General features: G+C 40.2%; 2 protein-coding genes across 2 annotated transcripts in view; both read left to right on the top strand.

Annotated features, from left to right (window-relative positions):
• Nucleotides 1-6981, top strand: part of LOC108714139 (sodium/hydrogen exchanger 5) — a 70289-nt gene extending 63308 nt beyond the window's left edge. Inside the window, exons 14-16 of the mRNA XM_018258061.2 lie at nucleotides 4322-4388; nucleotides 5572-5694; nucleotides 6413-6981. Of these exons, the coding sequence (XP_018113550.1) occupies nucleotides 4322-4388; nucleotides 5572-5694; nucleotides 6413-6882 (660 nt within the window). The 3' untranslated portion in view covers nucleotides 6883-6981. The remainder of the gene's footprint in view (nucleotides 1-4321; nucleotides 4389-5571; nucleotides 5695-6412) is intronic.
• Nucleotides 6982-10573: 3592 nt separating this feature from the next.
• Nucleotides 10574-26499, top strand: part of plekhg4.L (pleckstrin homology and RhoGEF domain containing G4 L homeolog) — a 105239-nt gene continuing 89313 nt past the window's right edge. Inside the window, exon 1 of the mRNA XM_018256787.2 lies at nucleotides 10574-10846. The gene's annotated coding sequence lies outside the window, so the exon portion shown is untranslated. The remainder of the gene's footprint in view (nucleotides 10847-26499) is intronic.

The raw sequence follows: 26499 nt of genomic DNA, 5'->3' as shown, positions 1-26499 counted from the left end.
GAATGCTATATTTATTCTGTAGAATACTTTACCATACCTGAGTAAAACGCTCTAGAAGCTCTCTGTTTGTTTAGGATAGCAGCTGCAGTATTAGCTTGGTGTGACATCACTTCCTGCTTGAGTCTCTCCCTGCTGATTTATAGCTCTGGACTCAGATTACAGCAGAGAAGGGAGTGGGGGGAAGAGGAGCAAACTGAGCATGCTCACGTCAGGGGCAAGGAGGTTTAAGATGAATGCCGGAAGTCTGATACAGATGAAATACTGTGAATCCCACTGCCATTTCATCAGACCCCTTGTCATACGTTTAGAAACAGATGTGCTATATAAATCTGTAAACAGAATAGGATATATGCTGTACACTGTATAATTATAATATAATTTTATGGCATTATAAGTTTGGACAACACAAGGCAGAGCAAATTACACACATTTTATTAAAGCTCCAATGAAGCATCATTATGAATAATTAATTATATTAGGAACTGGTCCCAGTTATGTTAGTAGGGGATAGAGGGGATAATCCTTTAGCTATGTTGTACAGGTGTGGGACCTGTTATCCAGAATGCTCGGTACCTGGGGCTTTCTGAATTACGGATCTTTCCGTGATTTGGATCTTCATATCTTAAGTCTACTAGAAAATCATGTAAACATTAAATAAGCAAAGAGAAAAGGAAATCCGTTTCTGGATAAGGGGTGTCCTGATAATGGATCCCACACCTGTACAAGGAAAGAGTTGGACAGCTCTGTTTTAAACTATCAGGGACATGTATAGAGAGAGAGAGAGAGAGAGAGAGAGAGAGAGAGAGAGAGAGAGAGAGAGAGAGAGAGAGAGAGAGAGAGAGAGAGAGAGAGAGAGAGAGAGAGACTTAAGGAGGCCATACACAGGCAGACCACATATCCTTACTGTGCTCCTTACTGCTCAGAAAACTCGTGGCATGGGACTTGTGCCAGGCCTTCAACCAGGGCAAATTTCAAATCTTTGTGCCCCTAGGTCAGCTGCATCCGACAGTCGTGTCACGTTGCATCAACAATGCGACAATTGAATTACTTACCTTATTTCTGTCGCATCCGACGTGACGCCTGCGATTTTGCACAGCGGATCGCGGCGGAAACGGCCGTGTAGTCCTGCCCTTAGACTCTGGGAAATTTGTTAATTAAGTTTATATTGTGTTGATGGATAGCAACCACTAGATTGCTGGTCTCATCTACATATATCTCTATGTATAAATATAGATATATCAAAATATATATTCTGTATATAGAAGCAATTCAAATGATGTTCCACACCCCTTGAATATATTATTTAAATCAGAGTATGGTTGGAGTTCTATACTGTATAAGACTCTCTGCTTTGTGATTTATGGTAACAGGTTCCATACCTGTATACATTAGAACCCCGTGTTTATGTTTCCCGGGACCACAAGAAATATGTACAGTATAAAATCTGGAAAACATAAAATCCTGGAAGAAAATAATGCTGCTTACTTGCGTTGGACTGCAAAGAAACAATGTAATATCTGGGGAACCGTAATGTTCAGGTACTTAAAAGCAGGGTTCCACTGTATATCGATATAGACATCTGAAAGTAAAAAAATACTCATGGGATTTTTCCATTGGAATTATCTAAGCAGAATTCAGGACTGTCCTGTGGAGAAGGAAGTCAGAATTGGAATCTACCGTATCAGTATTATACACTTAAGTGGATATGGCTAAATCTACTGAAGTTTATGGGAACAAGTTTGTGCATAATTAGTAGACTTGCACAGAAACCAGTGTAGTCCTTTTTAGACGTACAGATGATTTCAACATTTTAATATTATTTGTCACCATGGACTGACCCTGGTTTCTGTACCAGTCTCCAAGTACATTCATTCTACTCTGACACTGTTTTTCCAGATGAACATTACTTGGCCGCACCAGCTCTGCTCTTCCTACTCAGCAGATTGGCCGGCACTTCCAGCACTGGATGGAACAGCACCTCTGCTTCTAATAAGGAAAAGGACATTGAAAACACATGAAACTACTGCAAAGTGTCCAATTAACCTCTGAAAATCCACTGACTATCAGATTGCTCATCCCTGCCTGAAGAAATGTAATCTGCTGGTTTATCTAATGCGACTCTGTTTGGTACAAAGTGTCACTTATCTGACTGCAACTTAATCCTGCTCCTGTATTTCATGCCGGCATTGTTAGTATGAATTTACAGGTTTCCATGATAGTTGGCTTCATGTATATTTGGTGTCTGCCTTTTTCACAAGCATAATCAGCTTTGTGGAACATGACAAGTGAAAGTTCACATATGTTGCCTAAAGAAGTAGACAATTGTGCCTCGGGTCTTCATTTTAGGGTAAGGGCACACCTGGCGATTCGGGGAGGTTTAGTCACCTGGCGACTAATCGCCTCTTATTTGGGGCGACTAATCTCCCCGAACGCCTTCCCTCTGTCTTGCTCCGGCTATAATGAAAAGTCACCTGCGTTATGGCACACGCGGAAGTTAGTATGTTTCGTAGGTATCAAAGAGCAACTTAAAGATACAAATCAAGCTCAAAATGCCTCCTATCTTCAGTTGCAAGTGGTGATAGTCTGCAAAACAGAGTAAACCAAGCAGTTACACAGACAGTCAAACCCCTACTCTTTCCTAGGTTTTGGCAGATAATTTACCCTGATTCTACCAGAGAAATGGAATATGGCTTTACATTTATATGTCTGGATGTTCAAATATTTTATAGAGCAACTGGGATACGCAGCTCTGTACAATTTTACAATATCAAAAATAGATTCAAGGAGGACAAGTACTATAACAAATAAGTATACAGAGGTTAAGTGGCAACGGAGGAGACTCTACCATGTAGAGCTTACAATATATTAGAAAAAGCTAAATTAATTGGGGTAATTTAAAAAGACCGGGTAAGAAGTGGGGATGCTAGAGCACATCCCTTAATGCTCATCCAACCAGCACTTTTTTCATTGGTCTGGCTGCTGTCTGCACCTCACGCCAGCTAAAAACACCCTGTGCAAGGTGCAGACCACATCTCCAGGAGGCACAGACCAGACTTGTCCTTGGCACCCGCCATAGGGCAAGCATTGAAGGGGTTGTTCTGCTTTGAGTTAACTTTTAGTATGATGTAGAGAGTGATACGAGACTATTTGCAATTGGTTTTCATTTTTTATTATTTGTGTTTTGCCTTAATTAGCTTTTTATTCAGCAGCTCTCCACTTTGCAATTGGAGCATTCTGGTTGCTAGAGCCTAACAACCATGCATTGATTTGAATAAGAGACTGGAATATGAATAGGAGAGAGCCTGAATAGAAAGACGAGTAATCGAAAGTAGCAATAACAATACATTAGTAGCCTTACAGAGCATTTCTTTTTAGATGGGGTTGGTGACCCCTATTTGAAAGCAGTCAGAAGAAGAAGGCAGATAAATCAAAAACTATATATATATATAAAAAAAAAATAATGAAGACCAACTAAAAAGTTTGGCAACTCATTAATGAATGAAGGCACAATGTAAAATAAAGGTGCATTGTGCCTGTTTTTTGCATTTTGCACACTGTAATAATTTCTTTTTTCTATGCATATTAATTTTTTTCACTTTATCTTTGAACTCTGGCATTTAAATTGGTATGGAAAAAAAGGATAACAACAAAAATCTAGCCACACAATCATTGAGCTGCCATGGTTACTAACCTAAGTTACCAAATAAAAAAGATGTTCTTGGAGACCCCACAATTGGTGTCCATGGCCCTGATTCCCACTTGCTTTCAGAGTGGCTAACCTAATAATATACAACAATATGCTCATGCACCCATTTCTCCTTGTTTAATTCCTTTTATTCACTCTATATTTTATTTATCTCATGTATTCCTATCAAAGTTGGGCAATAAGCTAATATTTATTTCATTTTCTTTTACTGAAATGTGTGATTTTTCTAACATCTCAGTGTGTCTATGGTTGCGGTAATTAATCATTAAATCAAATAGAAGTACATGTATAATCTATTCTATACTATACACAATGTCATTTTTAGATTAACATGCCCTCTTAGTAGAGTCTGCTTTTGGTTCATATTAATTATAACAAATATTTCACTGGTAATAATTAGCAGTTGTCTGTGGTGCAGTTTGGAAACTCATGCAACTCATGCTCAGAGTAGAATTGGCAAAGTGCTTTCGACATACAGTAAGCAAATATTAATGGCCTAAAATTAAATGATGTGTTGAAAATAGATTTACTATTAGATTTAATCATCTGAGAGAAATAAATAGATGTGGCTTTGACTGAAAATAAAAATCACAATCTCAATTTCTTCCTGTACAGAGAAGAAATAGTTTGGAAGTGGATGGAAGAAATGGAAGAGAAAATAAAGTTAGCTGGCAGAGCACAGGTAAGACCAGGCTTTGTGTCTGTTTTTTTACACTTTGCACCTTGCCGAAAGCTTGGGAAATGAATGCTTTTAACCACAATGTAATTTTATATACTTATTTCTGTTCTGTTTATTGTATTGTTTTTTATCAGTTTGTTGTTTGAAATGGGAAATATTCTGCTACCATTTTCAGAGGTAGGAGTGAGTGGAAAGAAGGTGCTGGTGGAGTCAAGGTTTATATTTATTGCCACTGTGTTCCATTAGAGGCTCTATCACAGACACCCATGGGCCTATAGGCAATTCTTGACCTGATTAAAAAATCAAAGGGATACCACCTTGATCCTGTTCAGATGCCACAGAAGTCACTGGAAGGTGTATCTTTAGTGTTCTATCAAGTCAAACATCATGTTTTCTTCTGTGATTTTAGCCATTTGTAATAAAATTCATTGTAAAAGTTAATTGACCCAAGTCTATACCTTCAGATCCTTTATGAATACAAGAGGGTGATTACAGAAAAGCTTACATGTTAAATGCAAAACAGTCATAACCCCTGTGTTCACTGGTGACAACTACAGCGTTTGGGGGGCGAGCCCCGTTGTCAAGTCTAGACAAAGAGGTTGAGTCCATGGGCACGGACATGTCCACTGTATTGTTGAAAGAGAACTAAACCCTAAAAATGAATAGGGTTAAAAATCTAACATTTTATATACTGAACTTATTGCACCAGCCTAAAGTTTCAGCCTCTCAATAGCAGCAATGATCCAGGACTTCAAACTTGTCACAGGGGGTCACCATCTTGGAAAGTGTCTGCAACACTCAAATGCTCAGTGGGCTCTGAGCAGCTGTTGAGAAGCTAAACTTAGACATAGACATTTATATTCTATGTGTACTGTATATTTTGAGTCTGTCCCTAAGCTCTGTAACTGAATTATGATTTGCACTTAATGACATTTCAGACAATGAAGGCTCAAGTGCAACTGATGACAGTGATGATATCAGGCAGCTAGAGGTATAAAAAGGAAAAGTTTGCTCTGTAGCTCATAGATGAATCCGATAACCCAGAGATGCATAATATTCTGTTGCTGTAGAAGCACTTGGCTGTGGCCAATTATTTCTACATTGGTTTTACTAGTAGCACAGTATTGTATCACTCATGCAGAGTGCAGAAGAAGATATTTATATATTTTTTTCACATTTAACTCAGCATCTATAGTGGTGACAGCTGATTCTGAAGACGAAAGTTCAAATATTGAAGTTGAAGAGGATGAAGGAATTACTTTTGTGGCTAGAGCTACAGATGAGATTCTTCAGGGTGTAAAAGCATCAAGTAAGTTGTATATGTTATATGAAAAACATGAAAGAATTCTTCTAATTCCAAATTTGCTGAAAATTACCGAGTATGCTTGATAATTAACATTGTTCTCCTTTTCTCTTTCCTGATCTGCCTTAAACTGCCAAAAGTTGAGCATGGATGTATATTTATATATTTATACTTTATATACTATACCTTTATATACTATAAAGGGGATATGTCAGCCATGCTTTACATAGATATCAGTTTGCTGCCAGTGGAAGAAGTTACAAAGGACTGCAACATTAGTGATGGTTAGGGTTGCCACCTTTTCTAAAAAAAATGTTACCGGCCAGTGGGGGGGGGGGGGGGGCGGGAAGAAAAGGGGGCGGTCTGAGATGCAAAATGGGCGGGGCCACACACAATGCTGCAAAAGGGGGCAGAGCAACAGGCGCCATGGCCAGAAGGCTGAAAAAAAACTGTAAATTCGGATCGAATTTAAGGGTATTACAAGTTACCGGCAACTACATTGCCAGTAAATTTGTAATACCGGCCCCGGCCTTGGCAGGTGTCTTACCGGCTAGGGGCCGATAAAATACCGGCCGGGTGGCAACCCTAGTAATAGTACTAGTAGGAAAATGCATTAGAGCAATAGAAGCATATTTTAAGATTAAACTGTTTCCTCTTTGGGAATGGTTGTAGGTGAAGTCGTATTGCATCAGACATAAAGCATAATATGTGTTTCTATTTGCAGGCATGTTGGGAGTCTGTCAGAGTCCCCATATTGTGCCACCCTCCCCAACATTGGCTGAGAAAGTGCTACCATGGAAAACAGAGCCTGATGAGAACACGGTCTGCATTTCATCCGAATCAACCAAAATTTTTCCTGTGGACCTGCAGAAGTCCTGGAAGCAGAGCATTTCCTCCCTAGAAAGCATCGGTTCCCCTCCTGCTCCAGATATGCCCCAAGATAGTGCAAAGTTCCTAAGGCAAGATGTCAGGAGTCCATCAGTACTTCAGACGTTGCCAGAGACGTGTAGCTGTTTTCCATTTTCTAACTCTCCAGGACAAAAGATGACTGTGCATTTGGACCCTATGCCTGTTCAGGAACAAGAACTGCAACCTCTCATGCCAAGAAGAGATGGCACTGGCATGAGCCCCTTGGCATCAAGACATAGTCACAGCAAAAGATTGCTGCATCTGCACAGGCCTTCGAAAATTTGACACATTGGTTACGAGAAGCTGTGACCTTGCAAGTAGAGAATGTTGCACTAAAATGATTACTCTCTATTTATATAACGCTAATAAATTGTGCAGTACAAAGATTTTTCTTCATTCGCATTAGTCCCAGGCTCAGTGGAGCTTAATATCTAAAGTCCCTAATCCCATTCACACACACTAGGGTCAGGATTATCAAGAGCCCATTAACCTACCTGTATGTATATGGGGGGGAAGCTCACACAGACACAAAGAGAACATACAAACTCCTTACAGATATTGCCCAGGCTCTGCTACCCATGCCGCCTATACTCATTATTAAAAAAAGCATAATTGAGTTAAGAACGCATTATTTACATCATTATATCTGGTGTTTCATCCTCCTGTTTTCAGAGTTGCTGTGCCACCAGACTTGTAGCTGATAATTTTGTCCTCTTGAAGAAGGACCAGGAATTCTACATCTATATTTGGTACTCCTGTAAACAATTGAAATATTTAATATTATTATTAGATTTGATAGTTCACCAGCGAAACAGTCCTCTTAAATGAATGTGCCATTGAGGCAGTCCTCTTTTCATGTAAATATATTGTAGCAATTGAACTTTAAAAATATGTCTAGTGCTGGTGTGCACGTAATCTTAATAAATACATTAGTAAATAAAGCTTTCAGATGCATTTTATTATAAATTTGTTGCATATGTTATAAAAGAGCTGCCTCCCTGGAGTTTCTCAGAATATTACCCTCTAGTGTCCCGGGCCCCGAGGGGTTTTTGTGTTTTGAAGGGCCCCCCTGCTGTCAGAGAGCTGCAGAGGAGGGCAGAGCTCACATGTGGCATCATCTTTAATGTAACAACTTTCTCTACTTTTTATTGGTCACTGCAGTTTAAGTTCCGTGAAAGCTGCAGATTGAATAAGCTGGAGGGAAAGTTCAAACTTGACCCATCCAATCCCTGTGCAGCTGTACTTAGACTTCAGTGATCAATTGGCAGAAAGAATATGCAGCCACCTGCGCTCCTGCCCTCCCTTCCGAATTAGGCAAATCATTGACAGCAGTGGGGGGCTGGAAATCACACAAGTCAAAAAACTTTCACCCTGGTCACCAATTTTATTTAACTTGTGGGGGGGGGCCCTGGCCATCAATATTTTTTTAACTCTTGCCACCAATATTTTAAAAAACAAAACTTTAGCTTGCAGGAGGGGTCTTGGCCCCAATGGGTCTGTGGCTGGCCTGGGGTGGGTGGAGCCCAGTTGGCCCTGATGGCGGCCCTGTTACCCTCTATACCATAATAAAACAACGTAACATAAAGTTCCACTAAGAACATTGTGCCTTGCAAAGACCCCATCAGAAGAGTTAACTATGAGTTAACTGTTCCAGCCAATATGCTCACATGACCAACCTGATTTTTTTTCTAGGCCAGAGCTGACTGTATTCATGGAGATAAATCCCAGGCTTTTACTGAGTACTTGTTAAATACCTTGTCACAACCTTCACAAAGCCCTCAGTGTTGACCAGTGCAGCTTGTAACAAGATCAAGCTACTTATTCCCACACAGATGTGCTAGAAACACAGTGGTGGCTACATCCTACTTAGAGGCACTCAATAAGGCAGGCACCTTACTAACTGTGTTATACAGGGAAGGGGCTTATGATTAAAAAGTTGTAGCTTTGTACCATGTCTAGAAAGCTATAGGAGCCAATCAGCAAAAAGCAAATGAACCTTCTGAGAAGTCTTGTCAGATTTCCTGCAGTTTCTAAGTTTGATAAGTTTTGTTGTAATTGTATAATAATCTGTTCCCCTGGACTAGTCTCAGGTTTTCATGTTATTATTCCCAGCCCAGGGAAAACCTTAGCAATTGGATTTAGTGGGGCTGGTACACCTCAGTGAATCGAGTAAACCCTCCCCACAGGATGAAACTTTGGGAAGGAAGGGGCTTGTTTATACAGAGCTCATTATCTCTGTTTAAACAAACTCCTGATTACAAGGAGAGGAAAGGCGAAGTAATAAGGGTCAAAACAAAATTATACAATGGTTCTTTGAAATGAAAAAAGAAAATGCCTTTAGCAAGTCCAACCATGCACCAATATGCCCGACCACATACTCATATATAACCTGGTGCTGCCCATCATGGGGGTATAATTACAGGTCCCACCTGAATATTCTGGGAGGGTTGATGTATCTGTATATCATTTTACAAACCGTTACTAATATTTTTTGTCAGTTTTGAATAGTGCATTATTGTTGTTTAAAATTATTAATATACAGGGTTGGACCGGGGTCCACCAGGGCTGCTGTTTCAGGGCCCCCTTCTGGGACCCCTGTCACTACTCTAGGTTCTAGTACAGAAAACTGACACATTATGTAATGAGGGCCCTGTGTGCAAGAGCTTACAATCTAAAGAAGTGGAAATAAGGTTAATGCATTCCTTTAAAATGTACCTCACCAGATCAGGTTCATTGTTGCTGAGAAAGTACAAATACACAGAAGACAGACAGGATTTTGCTATGTACTCAAGGAGTCAACCAACTAATATGGAAATATGTTCATTTATGTCCATAGTCACAATATGCTAAGGAAGACTTTTCTCTTGCATTACTTTACCAGGAGCCTGTAATGATCAAAGTGCTTTTTTAATAGAAAATTTATATTAAATTAACTTTTAATATGATGCAGAAATTGATATTTTAAGGCAATAAGCAGGGGATTTGTATTGTATTATTTATTTAACTTTCTCACGCCTGCAGGTTTGCTCTTTTAACTGCTGATTGCTTGGGACACTGATCCTAACCGCCAATCTGTGTTATGATTGACAGACTGAAAGAAAAACAGGAGAGGACCTGAATGGGTAGATTAAAAAAAGTGTATTAACGGAGTGGTTCACCCTATGAGCTAACTTTTTGTGTATTATAGAATGGCCAATTATAAGCAACTTTTCAACTGGTCTTCATTTTTTCTTGTTTATAGTTTTGAAATATTTGTCTTTTTCTTCTGACTCTTTCCAGCTTTCAATTGGGGATCATTGACCCCATCTAAAAAACAAATGCTCTGTAAGACTAAAAATGTATAGTTATTGCTACTTGTAATTACTCATCTTTCTATTCAGCCTCTCCTATTCATCTCCCAGTCTCATTCAAATCAGTGCATGGTTGCTAGGGAAATTTGGACCCTAGCAACCAGATTGCTGAATCTGCAAACCAGAGAGCTGCTGAATCAAAAGCTAAATAACTTGAAAAACACAAATAATAAAAAATGAAAAACAATTGCAAATTGTCTCAGAATATCACTCTCTACAGCATATTAAAATGTTAATTTGAAGATGAACAACCCCTTTATAAAAGTATAAAACAACAACAACATCAGCTTCAGTCTTTCACTAACTAACTGGAGCAGTTTAAATTCAGGGGTGAGAGGAGGTAAGACAATTAAAAGATTAAATGTATTTTGCCTAGATTTCTCCTGTTAACAGGACCTGCTCTTTAAAGTCTACCAATCCATGATAACCGTATAAATGAAATAAAACACAAACATCCAGAAATATTCCTTGAAGTATAAAGTGCTTTAGTTTCAGTGCTACTGTCACTTTAACTGTGCAGTATCAACAACTTGAACCAACTGGTGTAAAATATCAAAAAGATCCTTTAAATGCCAGGAGGGTAGGATAGGTCCCTGTGTGCAGAATGGGGGGAGCAAAAGAGTTGAAGAGGGGGGGGGAGGCACAAGCTGACACAATGTGATCCATGTCAAAGCTGCAATTATTCCTGGTGAACTTCACCGGTTCTTTTCCTTCCCTGTAATGAACTGTCTGGTGGGATATCGGGCTCTGGGGGACCCTTCTCTGTGGCTCCCGTTTGCTGGATCAGAGGAGTTTCATTCAGTCTAGGTGGAATTCAGCAACTTTTGTCTCCAGCTTGGAAAGTTCCTCTAAACTGCTTGGTTCCCAGCCAGCACTCGAGTCTGATGTGAGCACTGTAGGTAAGTTTCTCTTCTGTTGTGTATGAGCTCTGTGTGTGCCATTTATGTGTATATACACTGCATGCAATCATGGCTTTATGAATGTAAATCTTACGACTTTTTATCACATAAACAGTGTAATGTAATGTTATCAATCTGCACATTAAAATGGATTTTAAATATAACTCTAAAGTCACATTGTAATTGTAAGATGTTAATTCCTTCACAAACTTAATATGCCGTCTTTATCTGCCACTTAAAAAATGTATGTTGGCAGAAAACTTAATAATCATGATTTTTTGTCCTGTCTTTTTATTAACATATAAGGGTCAGGGCACATGCTCAGATTCGGGGAGATTTATTTGCCCGGCTAATTCGCCCCCCCCCCCGCGAACTGCCTCCCGCGGCTAGAATGTAAATCGCCAGCGGAATGGCATTCGTATCGCTTAATTTTCCGAAGTCGTCCGAAGTTTCCTTGTAAGGCAACCTCGGGCGACTTCGGAAAACAAACCGTTCTGAGTTCCATCCTGCCGACGATTTACATTCTAGCCAGTGGGAGGCAGTTCGGGGAGATTATTCGCCCCGAAGAAGAGGAGATTTGTCGCTGGGCGACTAAACTCGCCAAATCTGAGTGTGTGCCCTGACCCTTAATGTATACACTGGCACATGTGTGAATATTTCATGTTTGATCATGAGAATGAGACAGCCTGTGGCACAGTCTTGCTGAGGACGGTGCCCTGCTGTGCTATGATGCCAAGTGAGGAGTTAAGTTGATGCTGAGCTGATGGCAAAATATAAATTAACCTGTTCAGGACAGACATGGAAATTTCCACTTTCCCCTTCCAGCAGACTATAAGGTATCCGTAGACTGCTACACTCTGCCTTGTTTCTTTAATATTGGATGAACTGGTAACCTTATCCGTTTTTGGCTGGTAACATTTTCCCCTGGACAAGAAAGCAAGTTCTATTGTGTTAGCCAGCTCAGAGATGGCCGATAAAGCTTTTCTTTCCTTGCTTTCTTCTCCTCGGTTAAATCAATGCCTCTTGTAAATGAGTAAATTGCCTCTCACGCATGTGAATCTTCTGTTATTTGTTGTGAGGTCCAAAGTGTTTGATGGCTTGAGCAGCTGTATGAAGGGGGGTGGAGGGGGGTCCTTTTTATGAATGTTGTCATTGTAAATATCTCACTTGCAAGCCTAGAAAAGCCCAGGGAGTGTTACACACCTGGTATCTCATTTGTGGCAAAACAGCATTAACTCACTCACTGCCAGGACTTCTGAAAGCAAGCTACAGGCTGGCACTTACAGCACAAAGTTTCCAGAACAGCTACTGTCTGGCTTATTTCTCTATTGTTATGTTAGTGCTGCTCTAGTTATAACTACTGCCTTGTAGCACTGGATCCTGATAAAATTGACTATAATAAAAGTGATAGGGACTAGGTTGTAAACTCAATTGGGACAGGTACTGATGTGACTGATTTCTAATAACCAGAACCATAGACACCACTGCAGGTATGAGGACTGTTTACTTAGCCACATATGTTTAAGTTTATGTGCAGAATGGACACAAGTGTATGTAGAGATTCAAGTTGCTGGTGGTTCTTTGTAGCTTGAGCAGGTTGCCTTTGTTGTGCTGGAAAATACGAAAAAAGAGCAGGGCTGTCCGACGCTCAAAATGTTTTTGTTAAAAAAATAGTACAGTCAAAGTTAAAAAGTATACTTGCATCTCCATTCGCCCTACGCGTTTCATACCCACAGGGTCACTTAGTCATGGGCTTTGTTGTGCTGCCATACAGCCATTCAAATGTATCTGCAATAACCTGTGTCTCTATCTATTAACCTGCCTGGTTTTTAACTGTAACTTTTTCATTAACTGTAACAAAATTTTATAGCATTGAGCCTTACTCCTCGAAATATTTGATCCTGTTTTTAACATTAATATGCTGTAATTTAACAAATATTAAGTGCGCTTTAATCCTGGATTCGGTTCGGGGATCAGCCTTTTTTAGCAGGATTCAGATTTGGAATCCTTGTGCCTGGTCAAACCCAAAACAAATTCTAATTTGTATATGCAAATTGGGGGAAGGGAGGGAAATTGTGACTTTTTGTCACAAGGACTTTTTCCTTTCCTGCCCTTAATTTACATAAGCAAATTAGGATTCGGTTCAATATTCGGCCGAATCTTCCACAAAGGATTCGTGGGATTCGGCTGAATCCAAAGTAGAGGATTCCGTGTATCCCTAGCTTTAATCCTATTGGGATTTTTAAAGGAGAAGGAAAGGCATCCTGCACTTGGGGGTGCCAATTTTAGGCACCACAAAGTGATTGTATTTACTAACCTGAAACCCCAGGCCGGTGCTCCTATCAGCAGAAAACTGCCCTGGCCCGGGGTTATACCAGCAAGCACCACAGAGCACTTCTCTTCTGTCTTCCTCTTTCTTCCCGCGGCTGCGCATGCACAGTAGAATGAAAAGCCAAAGTTAAACTAAAAATTCGGCCCAGCGAAATATGCAGAAAGAAGAAGCCAGAAGAAGATTGATCCGTGGTGTTCACATGTATAACCCCGGGCCGGTGCAGTTTTCTGCTGATAGGAGCACCGGCCCAGGGTTTCAGGTAAGTAAATACAACCACTTGGGGGTGCCTAACATTTGGCACCCCCAAGTGCAAAAAGACTTTCCTTCTCCTTTAAGGCTTACATAATTTTAGTAGCACTTAGTTACGGGGATCCAAAAGACATATTATCCAGAAAATTGCACATCTTAATTATTTTACGGAAGAGATTTCATACCTGCACCCAGTCCAATAGACAAAGAAAATGGCTTTAGGAGCATGGGGGATTATACTGTATATGGAAACCAAGTCCAAGAAAAATAACATACAATCCTGCTTACAGACATGTTTTTATTAAACCCCCATTTTGGTCTGTCCTTTAATAGCATCACATTTCCATGATTTCAGCCCCAATTGTGGTATGCTGTTGCTGATGTAACCAGAAACCAAACAGAAAGTTATAGGCTGCGTTCTAACAGAAGCAAGTAATTATGGTCAGACGATTAAGCAGCTTTTTCCGTGAGACTCCTCATGTGTGAATAATGCCATTTCATAAAAAGGATCAGCCTAAGAACAGCATAGCATTCTGCGGGGAAGTCAGAGAAAATCAGGCAGATGATTGCAAGTATTGCAATTCTTTTTTTCCCCCTCTTCAGTGAGAATAAATCTAGGAAGTCTATTTTAACATGAAATCCTACAGACATGCATATTACATCCCTCTTAGTATAATTACACCCCTCTTACCATGGTTGTCTCCATCTGTAAGCTACTTATTTTTCTCCTAAATATCAGCAGATTTTTTATTCATGAATATACACTTTATTATTTAATACAAAACTTGTATTTTATCAAAACAGAATGTAATAAAAACAGTAGGACGTATGATTTATTTTAAGGCCTTAAAATAAATCTTGTCAGACACGTACTGTATATTTTTTTATTACACATCCCATCTTTGTTCAGTTGTGACATTAACTATTGTTTCCTTGTATGTGCCAGCAGCAAATGATGTAGCAATGATGGAATACAGCTTATTGTGCGTAAACTGTAGGAAATGACACCGAGCACCTGCGTTGATGACTTACATATTTCTACAGCCAGATACACAGCCGACATCATTCAAGGTTATTGGAATCCTGTATACAATTGCAAAGAATGGGTGCAAGATAGGCAGGGGCACTAGGCAGACTGTATTAAATTGCAGCAGGCTTTATGGGAAAATCTTTAATGTGATTAAAATTCACTAAGAGAGACAGTTTGGCAAAACCACTTTGGTCGAAGATAACTATGCAGATGTGATTGGGGCTGATGAAGTTCCAGACCAATAATATTATTATATAATATTACAGATATCTGATCAATCCCCAACCATAATTTATATGATAATGATTCATTATTAGAATGTTTTTAAACAGAAATGAACACTGACTTTATTTACATATTTCAGCAGTGCCACCCGAACAGGCCCAGACTGACAATCTGTGGATTCTGTGCTGCTGTAAGATGTCATAGACAGTCACTATTTAGTGGGCTTGTGAGGGCTGTGTGGGCCTCTGTGTACTTGAAATGCCATGGCCTATTTTAAATCTCAGCTGCCTTACCCCCCTGTGTGTGCTTGTGCACAGGGCCGCCATCAGAAATCACTGGACTCAGTACAACAACATTTTTTGGGCCCCCTGGCTTCAAGTCATTTTGCGGCTTTAGCACTTCGGTCCTTTTTTTGCAAATCATTATATCTCTCTAGGACTAGAGCAGCCTTAAAATGCTGCACTGACTGACTATGGCCCACTGGGACAGGGACTGAATTGAATGATGCACAATCTTTGTAAAAGGTTAATGTAATATATCAGTGCTATATAAATAGAGGATAATAATATCCTAAATATACATAATGTCTTAATCCCTGCTATTAATATTTTACTATACCTGCACAACCACTTACTGAAAGAATAAAGCTTTTTGTTATTATCATCTAGTAACTGGGCATGGGAGTACTGGCAATTAATTCTTTCACTCTCTAATGTCTGCCTGGCAAATATTTAAGTTCATCCTTTGAAGCAGTGACGGATCAGAATAAAATGACAGTTACTTCCTATTACAGTAAATTAGAAGCTCGCTGCCAAAGTCACAGCTGCAGAGACAAAGCCAACTTTTTCCCTGGAAGGATTCAATTGTTGTATTTCCTTAAAATATCCTCTGTTAATAGATAAGTAACATTTACAATTTATCTTTCAAACACTGCTTGCAAGCTTGTTTTTGAATCTGAGCTGAATGCTAAGGATCAAAAGCAAACTCACTGAACAGTTATGTCCCATGTGGCCCCCCTTCAAGTCGCTGACTAACTAAGAGGTTAGAGAGCTGAAAAGCAGGAAGTAGTGTTCTGATGTTAGACATCCAGTCACTCCGTCCTTTATGGATTGCCTTGTTGGCTAACTAACTATATTAGAAACAATTTTTATTTCCCATAAGCTTAGGGTTGCCACATTTCCATGGTCCACAATCCAGGCAGAGGCTGGCCATGACATCCGAGGGGTGGGCCAGTGGCATTACAGCCAGAGCAAGCAATGTCACTGGGGCGGGGCTATAGCACAATGATCAGCGATTGTCTGCTCGCCATGTCAATCGAGGGAGATCCTGCCCGGTTTTCCTTATTTGGAAGACTAGGTATACTGTATTGATCCAGGCAGCCCTTTTGAAAACTGGGCTCAGGGTCAAATCCGGATAGGTGGCAAACCTACATAGGCAAGGCCGGGCCAAGGGGTAGGCAGAATAGGCATGTGCCTAGTGCACAAAGCTGGTTGGCGCCAGGCACGTACCTGCTCTATTGGCTACCCCAGGTCTGGTCCCCTACTCCCCGGCTTCTTCTTGTGCCGGTTGCCGGCGTCACTTCGCGCATGCGCATACAGCTGGGACCCGGGGCCGGCCAGGTTGCCTAGGATTTCTAGCCAGTGTGGCCCGGCTCTGTACATAGGCTATCTATTTTGCCGAACTGTTCCTTTAAATGTTGGAGTTTTGCCAATGAAGGTGAATTTCCCTTCAAGCTGCAAGTCACAGTTTCCATAAGAGACCTGATTATCTTAAATTGTTACAATTACTTCTTTGCTTATCTTAAATTGTTACAAAAGTATCTAAGTATCTATTCTGGGCTCTCTGCCCAAAGCCATTAAAATTAGAAACTTTTTATCTTTTTCTGGCTGTTCCGTGCAGGAGATTAAAGAGAAAATAGGGACATTTCAGTAACAAGTAAATTTGGTTGAAAAAAAGACACTTGCCTATCAATCCAGAGGGAGGCAAAAAAAAAAACAAATTTGTCTGACATGACCTATCCTTCATAAAGCCATGCTGATTACTGCTCATAATGCCACTCACTAGGAAAATTTTTTGAATGTTATCCCTTAGTAAGCCTTCAAATAATTTTCCTACCACGGAAGTCAAATTTACTGGCCTATAATTGCCAGGTTGAGATCGTAATCCCTTTTTAAATAAAGGAATTACATCACCTTTCCTCCAATCTATAGGTACCACACCAGATGAAAGTAAAGGTGGCCATACATGGAGAGATCCGCTTGTTTGGCGATGTCGCCAAACGAGCGGCTCTCCCTCCAATATGCCCACCTTGAGGTGGGCAATATCGGGCTGATCCGATTGTGGGCCCTAGGGCCAAACGATCGGATCCTAGCGAACGCAAACGTGCGGTCGGATCGCGGGACCGCATCAACGAACAGATGCGGCCGCGATCCGACAGGATTTTTAGTCCCATCCGATCGAGATCTGGCCGACTTTTGGCCAGATCTCGATCGGGGAAGCCCGTCGGGGGCCCCCATACACGGGCCAATAAGCTGCCGACTCGGTCTGTCGGCAACTTTTATCGGCCCGTGTATGGCCACCTTTAGTCTGAGAAATAGAGGCTGGTCTAAAACTGAATTAAGCTCTCTTAAGCTGGCCATACATGGGCCGATAAAAGCTGTAAAAAGTCGCCCAGATGTCAATTGGACAGAGTTAAATATCCCGTCAGATGGCGGCCGCATATGTTCGTTGATGCGACCCCGCAATCCGACCACCCATTTTGCCTACATTATGATCCGATTGTTGGGCCCTAGGGACCACGATCGGATCAGCCCGATATCACCTACCTCAATGTGGGCATGATCCGCTGATCTCTCCGTGTATGGCCACCTTTAGAACCCGAGGGTGTAATTCATCTTGCCTTGGAGCCTTGTTCACATAAATTTTTAGTAAAGGTTTATGAACCATATCCTGAGTCAGCCACTGACTAGATTGAGCTGAGCCAACAGTGCAGCTATGAGGTGGGTCTGGGAACTCTGACTCCTCTATTGTATACACTGAAGAAAAGAACTGATTTAGCACATTTGCCTTTTCTTTATCTGTTACAAACATATGGGTACCATTATTTAAAGTAGCCACACTCTCAACCCACATCTTTTTCTCTTAATATACTAAAACTTTTTGTGGTTAGTCTTAGCCTCTGCCGCAATGCATTTCCAATCTTTGCCTTCCAGATTGCTGTTTTACAACATTTATTATAGTGTTTATATTTGTTAAATGCAGCTTTTGTCCACAGACTTGTAATTTCAAAAAAGCCTTTCTCTCCTTTCCTATTAACTTCTTTACTATTAAGTCACATAGGATGGTCCTTGGTGCTTATACATTTACTTCTTAAGGGAATAAATTGAGAACAGTAACAATTTAATATCATTTTAAATGACAACCGTTGCTGTTCTGTATTTTTAGCAGAAAATATAATGCCTCAATCTATGCCCTGAAGTGCAGCCCCTATAGGTGCTAAAATTAGCTTTTTCGAAAGTCAGACTTTTTGTTGCCCCAGTGTATATTTGTTTTTTGCACCAGACATTAAATGAGATCACATTATGGTCACTATTGCCCAGGGGTTCAATTACCTGCACATTTGCTATTAGGTCTGGGTCATTAGAGATCACTAGATCGAGTATAGCATTTTTCTGGTTGGCTCCTCAACAGCCTGTGCCATAAAATTGTCAAGTTTATAAAACTGTTCCCATTAACTGTCCTGGCAGTACTATTGCGCCAGTCCATATCTGGATAATTAAAATCCCCCATTATCATTACTTTCCCCAAACTAGTAGCCTTTTCTATTTGCATCAGGAGCTTAGCCTCCTCCTCCTCACTTACATTAGTGGGTCTATAGCATACTCCTACAATTAATTTGCTAGACTCTTTACAATCAGTGAAAAGCCCCAGCCCCTTGTTTTCTAAAATAACATCCTCCTTTATATAGATTTTTAAATCCTGCCTAACAAACAGACATACCTTTCTATCGCCTCACCAAAACAAAGTACAGCACTGATATTAAAGGGCAACTAAAGTCTAAAATAGAATAATGTTAGAAATGCTGTATTTTGTATACTAAATATAAACAAACTTACTGCACCAGAAGCCCAATTAAACAAATGATTTATGCTTTTGAATTTGGTGCAGGGGGCTGTCATCTTACATCTTTGCAATACCAAGACTATGCACATGCTCAGTGTGGTCTGGGCTTCAGTTGGGAGGTTAAGCTTAGGGATCGTCATAAATTATCAAAACAACACAAGTCAAATATCTGCCATAAAAGCTGATACAGCAAGAATGATTAATAATCAGAATATACAGACTGCACTGGGTATGTGGATACAAATCTACACAGTTGTTACAGAGAAACAAACAAAGCTTCTCGAGTTATGGGAAGTAACCTGTCATTTGAAAGTATGAGGTGGGGGACTCCAGCCCCCCCGTCATTTGAAAGTATAATCATTTCCCTGCACAGCAGTTAGGGACCGTCTGACGTTTCCTAACTGCAGCTGTCAGAGCAAGTAAAACAAAGGGTGAATTTCACTGCATACAGTCAGGTTTCATATAAAAGCGGTACACATTTTTTAATTAAAGTATATTGGAGATAAATGGGGTTTAATTTTTTTTGCCTTTACATCCCCTTTAACTGCCCAATCATGCGACTTACTCAGCCATGTTTCGGCCACACCATTCACATCATATTTTTCCATAAGCGCCAGCATCTCCAGCTCTTCCATTTTACTAGTCAGACTATTTGCATTTGCAAACATAGATTTAATACTGGTACCATATTGCATATATGACATGTGGTCCTCTCTGTCCTCAACAGTACCCCCAACAAAATTTCCTCCCCTGTCTTCCCTTCCTTTGCCCATTGCCTCATCCAACCTCTCTTCCGTGGAATTCTTTACTGCATCCTCCCCCACATCTCGTTTAAAATCTCCTTCAACGATCTAGCCATCTTCTCCCCCAAATGCACAAGTAGATGGTGGTGGTGTTTGAGGTGTGTGGTAGCCCCTCCAAAGATTATTTTGTGGTGGAGGCTTGGTGCTGTGTGATTACGCTGCTGAAAAAGCCCATGGCTGGTGCTAAGGACAGGGGTTCCTTGTACCCACTGACACTGTGCTGTGCACCTTGCCCTACATTACTTATCTGGTGCAAGTTGCAGAGCAGTACTGGACATGATTCAGCACCTCTTACTACTCTATAACTTGCGTCTTGGGATTTAATAAATGAGGCCACATAACTTGAAATACCCCGATTTCTGTTTGCAAAACCATATATTATTTAGTGTGTCAACATTACCTCTGTTATGGAAGTAGATAATAGTAAAAGTTTTCTCAAGGCAAGTCTCTATCTCCCTCTTTCTGTTTGGCATTTCAGAATGATTTTTGGCACAATCAAGTTGTTTTTGTGCAGATTTCTGACAAATCTCTTTACAGTTGCTCTTGGATCAAGTCAAATTCTGTGCAAATTTCCAGATACATATTTGTTATTATCCATAATACAGAACATTGGAACATTCTTCTAGGCCCCTGAGGCCTTGTGTAATGCACTGAAAATAGTTATATGGGGCACGGAGATATCAGACAAAGAACAAAAAGTCTGAAAGCATCAGTGACCTTATAAGCTGAATCCTTACCAAGGTCTGATTAACTTACAGCAATAATCAAAATAATTAGAACATATGGGGTCTATGAATCATGCTGTGATGTTGCCCATAGCAACCAATCAGCAATTAGATTTCAACAGTCACCTACAAAAAGCAAACAAAAGCATAGTTTGAATTGGTTGATATGGGTAACATGCACATGATGTTTGTCTCCAAATGTCATCAAGGAATTTGTTAAAATTCCCTATAATTTGAGACCTGATTAGTACCCTTATTGGCATTGAACCAGCATCCTACCTTGCCCTGTGAGTAACACTAGAACAATTGAAGCTATCAGCATAGAAGCTTAAATGTATCTAAATTATGGGGTATACATAGTTATTTCTCACTTAAAACAGAAACACATTCTGTTCTTGAAACAAGAAATAAGGGCAACATTTGGCCAGCAAATGCAGTTTTATTTTACACAAAGGAAAGACAGAAAGCTATATAAATTCTTTCTGATTGGTACACAAGCAAAAAGAAATTGAAAGGAGGTGGAGAAGCTATTATCAGAGACAGTGGCAAAAGAGGAAAACATCTGTTAGATATCAGTGTTCTCAGACAAAAGGCTGCCCGTGAGATGTCCTGTCTGATGACCTTTAAAGCCAGACAAAAGGGACAATGACACATTCTGAATCTTTACTTCTGTGTCAGTAATATGTTTAAGCAACAGAAATATTTCATATAAAGTGAAGAAGCCTGTGTCGTAACTTTCAGGCATGAGTTTTGTTGGTCGTTTTTAACTACCAGAACATTATTTTATATAGAGATAAAGTGCTTAGCATAAACAGATGCTATTTATTTGTATGTCAAAAATAGATTCTTGGGAAATATTCAGCCACACAGAGTGAAATGTATCACAGAAAGCTTCAAATGTGGCTTTACAAGTCAGCTTTGTATAGTTTATTTGTTTTACAATTTAAATGACATTTACAAATAACATAAGATGCACAAAGTTACTTGTAAGAATGCAATAGGTTGTAAATGCTAATACAAGCAAAAATGTTCTGTGTGGTCAGCGTTTACGTCGGCCTGCTAGTTGATAAACTTCAGAGAAAATATAAGAATAATTCAGCTTCATCATCTCTTTACTGCACTATAATATGTAACACTTCTTATATCATTATATGTGATACATTCTAAGACTCACAATCACCTGCTGTGGGTTGTCTATATAGAGGACATTCAATTTTGGGAGTCTTAAGGTAGCCATACACGGGCAGATAAAGCTGCCGATATCGGTCGTTTGGACCGATTTGACAGCTTATCTGCCCGTGTATGGGGGCTTCCGACGGGTCTTCCCGATCGATATCTGGCCACGATATCGATCGGGAAGGTTGGATTTTTACCCGACCGACCCGTCGGAGCCGCTTGGCGCATCGTAATTCGATCGTTCGGCCATACGGCCGAACGCTTGAATTACCCCCGATATAGCCACGCAGTTTAGTGGCATATCGGGGAAAGATCCGCTCGTTTGGCGATGTCGCCAAACGAGCGGATCTTTAAGTCTATGGCCACCTTTAGGAAGACCCAGACTGACAATCTTTGGTTTCTTGCAAATGTCAAAAAGGCTATTCATTGAGATAATGAGGACTTTTTAGGCTTTTGTGTATTTATAATGCCAGAGACTATTTTGAATCCCACTCCAAATCTGAACCTAGGTGTCCCCTTAAAACTTAACCTTCATCAGTGAGTGTCCCCATCAGTTTACAGATATACTGTCTGATTATGGTTAACATATAGAATGATTTTACACTTTGTGAATCCACATCTGTTCCATATCCCTTATTCTCTTCACCTATTGCATTGGTTATCAGTTGTATTTTTAATGTAGATCTGTATGTTTAGTGCATACACCCATATTGTACAGAGTTGCAGCATATGTTGGCCCTTTATAAATACATGTTAAAGTGAGCACCCTAATGACAATATCTGAAGACTCGGCGCAATTGCATCAGATTCATGTCAAAACGCAAAAACATTTAAGCACATTGGCTGCAATGGCATCCAGAGCATCACCATCTCCTGGTTACAATTACGCTGCAATCGTGAGTAAAATGCCACATTGTGGGTAAAAATGTATGTAATTACTCTATCCTATACCCATTTATCATATAGAGAAGGGGTGCTGCCCTAACATAGTCTTGAATGTGTGTATGTGAAGCGTTAATGAATAAGGAGAAAGTTAGTAGAGGAGTGTAACAAGTGGTTTGGGGAGTACTTTGTCATATGTTTAGAGATGTAGGAATTGCTTTGAATATGAGGATCATTCATTGAAATTTTATTCTGAAAGGTAGGGGAAACCAGTGCAGGGACTGGCAGAAGAGGAGTGGTTGCTGAGGTCTATAAGACTAGCAGTAGCATTCATTATGAACTGGAGGGGTGACAATCTCTGGAGGGGAAGGATGATTAACAGAAATTAGTCAATACGTGATGAGTGTGAATCAGAATTTGTGCACCTAGGGTGATAAATGGTTGTATTTTGGTATTTGGTTTATTCATGCTTGTGTTGCTCTCCACCTCTTTTGACATTTGAATGTCGCTCACGGGTAAAAAAGGTTGGGGACCCCTGGACTAAAGGGAGCTCTCATCAAAGCTTTGACCTTCAAGGGGGCCCTGGGCAAACTCTGGATATTCAAGTGTGGAATTAACTGAAAAACTTTTACAACCCCTGCCTAGAGAGTAAGGGTAAGGCTAAAATGTTTGTAATGGCAGCAGCGAGAATAATCAAAGCTGTTAACTGGCTCTCACATTATATTCAATCAGCAAAACTGCAGTCTATCAAGGAGGAGGAGGAGATAAACATTACGTGGTAGATGATTATCTGCCTAGAAAAGTCATATGTATGTTACAAATTAACAGCAAAGTGGAAGTTGGGCTGTAATGTTGCAGTGTTGCCATTGAGGGCACTGGTGAACTGTACTTTACATTTGCAGCCTCTTTGTTTCAATTGTTCAAAAACAAATGCCAGTTTTGGCTGAAGGGAAAAGGAGTTTGAGCTTTACTGCTCAGAAACTAAATCTGGCCATAGACGCAAAGATCCGATCGTACGAATCAACGTACGATCGGACTTTCCCATCTCCCGACCCTCCACTAACCATTCAGATCAAAGTCTTTACCATTCCTATCAAATAAGAACAGATCACCCAATGTTCTGCCCCTGACAGCAATCGTACGATACTTATGTCTGACAACACTAGTGACAGTCTCCTTCTGAAAATCGTACGATCGGCAATACACGCAGAGATATTATCGGCAGCCGACAGAAATTTTCTAACCTGTCCGATCGACCAAACGACCGATCTCCGATGGACGAAAAATGTCGGGACTCTCCACACATGGTCCGAAAATCGTACGAATCCACGATTCGTACGATCGGATCTTTGCGTCTATGGCCAGCTTAAGTGTACTAAATATCACGAGAGAAACTGAGAAGAAAATAGTTTATAACGATATATTCTCCTAACAGCCGTGCTAAAGAAGATAATGTGGTGGGTCATCTTTAAATTAACTTTTAGTATGTGATAGAATGACCAGTTCTAAGCATCTTTTCTATTAGTCTTCATTATTTGTTGTTTTTTTTTTTTATATATATAGTTTTTGAGTTATTTGGCTTCTTCGGGGGTCACTGATCCCATCTAAAAACAAATGCTGTGAAAGCTATAAATGAATTGTTATCGCAAAATGTTTTACTTATTTTTTGATTCAGGTCCCCTATTCAAATCAGTGCATGGTTGCTAGGGATAATTTAGACCCTAGCAACCAGATTGCTGAAACTTGACAGATGCTGAATAAAAAGCTTAAAAAGGCAAAAACCACAGATAATAAAAAATGAAAGCCAATTGCAAATTATCTCAGACTATCACTCTGCATCATATTAAAAGTTAATGCAAAGGTGAACAACCCCTTCAATTTATGATTTTCTGTGTGGTTCTGGCACTGTTGTACAATTTAGTAGTTATTGTAGCACATTAGCTCTGTCAGAGCTGTTAGAAATTACTGATTCTTTCCCTGTTAGAATGGAGCTGTCTTTCTTCTATGCAGAAATGCCTGTGTTTGATGGGGCAGGAGGTGGGCAGCACATGGATGTCGCCTGGAATACCTCTAGTTTGTGCATCAATTAGTTTGATGCCGAGTTGCATCCCCCCCCCCCGGCGCACAAGGGCGTGTGCGTATGCGCACCTTGTATTCGCATTGACTTGCAGCAAGAGGAGCAGCGCAGGGAAAAGGACTGGGCCAGCGGGGCCCACAAGAACTGGGGGCCCACCAGGTTTTTTTCCGGTACCCCGCTGGCCCAGTCTGATTGCTTATAGTTCAAGACACAGTAGAAGTACTTTAAATGAACAGTAATGCCAAAAAAACAAAAAGTGTATTAAAGGAATAACAATATGTACTGTTGTGCTGCACTGGTAAAACTGGAGTTCATAAACTCTACAATAGTTGCAGCCAGTCAAAGCTGAAAAAGGAGAAAAGGCACAGGGTACACAGCAGATAATAGATAAGCTCTGTAGTATATAATGGGATTCTTCATCTACTGTGTATCCTGTGCATCAATGGCTGCCCCATGGCTACACAGCAACTTGTTAATATAAACTATAATAATCTTTCTGAAGCAATCACACCATACCAGTGCAGGGCAACATTATATTGTCGTTCCTTTAAGACATTTTCATTTTTTGGTGTTACTGTTCCTTTAAGTGCTAGGTTGAACCCTGTTTTACGCTTGACAAGACCTTGGTTTTGCATCCCTTTGCGCTGTTGCCTAGCCCTTTGTAAGTGGGTCCTTATATGTTCATTTCTGAGGCCCTGCACAAGTAACGTATTCAGACTCATTGTTTGCAGTATAGTCATAGTCATGCCAAGGTCAGTTGCAGCATTATACGTGTCACTTTCTTGATCAGTGCCCAAGTGCATGGGTGTGTTACTGATCCTTGTTTAACCACAGAAATGATCAGACCTGTTGAAACTTTCTGCAAATAAATCAATAACTCAAGACTACACTAATCAAGAATGTATTTGTGGTGTGAGAGCTGAGGACTGTGTCAGTGCCCCACCTGAACAAATATAATGATGATTCAGTGTTTACTGATGTAAATATTAGAATTGTAAAAAGTAGTAAGAAACACAATGAGTCATTTTGAGCTCACAAACACTGGAGATGTTGGATTGGAGGATAATATTTTTCATCTGATCAGTGGTACTGTACAAGATGGACAGTTGGGTCCCGTGAGACTCAATTTCTCATAAATGATTGTAAAGCACTGCAGAACTTCCTGGCACTTTCTAAATAAATATAGATCATACTAAATAATCTAAATATAGGATATCTTGGCCCTGGAAATGGTGGGGCTCCCTACAAATTGTATCACTTGCACCCCTCTAATGGCTGCCTTGTTAAAAGAAAGCTATTGAGGACCAATAGTTACAAGCCATTTCATTCAGCATCTTTGGTGTTCATTAATAGAGGTGTCACATATATTTTTTTTTTTTTCAAAGTCTGACCAAGGACTCTACCTATTCATTTGTAAACCTCAAAGCTATAGAGGATGCTATTTTGAGTACAGAGTATTCATTAGTTGAGAAATCTGCAGAGGTTAGTTCAGGTTTCCTCAGTACATAATAGCATCACTGAATCTTCGGGTTACATTTTAACCCCTTTAAAATACTGAAGTTTCTATTACATTTATCAGATATACCTCCACTTTAGTCATTGTGTGCAGTGGTTCCTGTGTTTTGCGTCCCACCATACCTTGAGTATATTTTCCCTTTGGCTTTTGACAACCAAGGTCTGATTAAGAGCTGTTTCTTTGGCAACCAAGGTCTGATTAAGAGCTGTTTCTAAGTAAAACTATTCCAGAACATTTGCATTCGAGTGAATAGTTCAGGTTAAGTTCTAAGGGGCAGATTTAATAAAATTCGCCAGCGTGACATCATTTTGTTACTTCGCCGATTTACTAATGGGCACAGGCGTAACTTTGCTAGCGAAGGATATAGACTCTAGCGGTAATTCGTTCCCTGGCGAAGTTGCACTCTGGCGAAGGGACATAACTACGCAAATTCACTAAGATGCAGATTTTACTGAACGTTACCTCTTGCGCCAGAGTTGCTTTCGCCACCTCAGACCAGGCGAAGTGCAATAGAGT

This window comes from Xenopus laevis, chromosome 4L, assembly GCF_017654675.1.
Source record: "Xenopus laevis strain J_2021 chromosome 4L, Xenopus_laevis_v10.1, whole genome shotgun sequence".
Classification (NCBI taxonomy): Eukaryota; Metazoa; Chordata; class Amphibia; order Anura; family Pipidae; genus Xenopus; species Xenopus laevis.
Note: the sequence above shows the minus strand (reverse complement) of the source record. Positions and strands in the feature narration are given on the sequence as shown.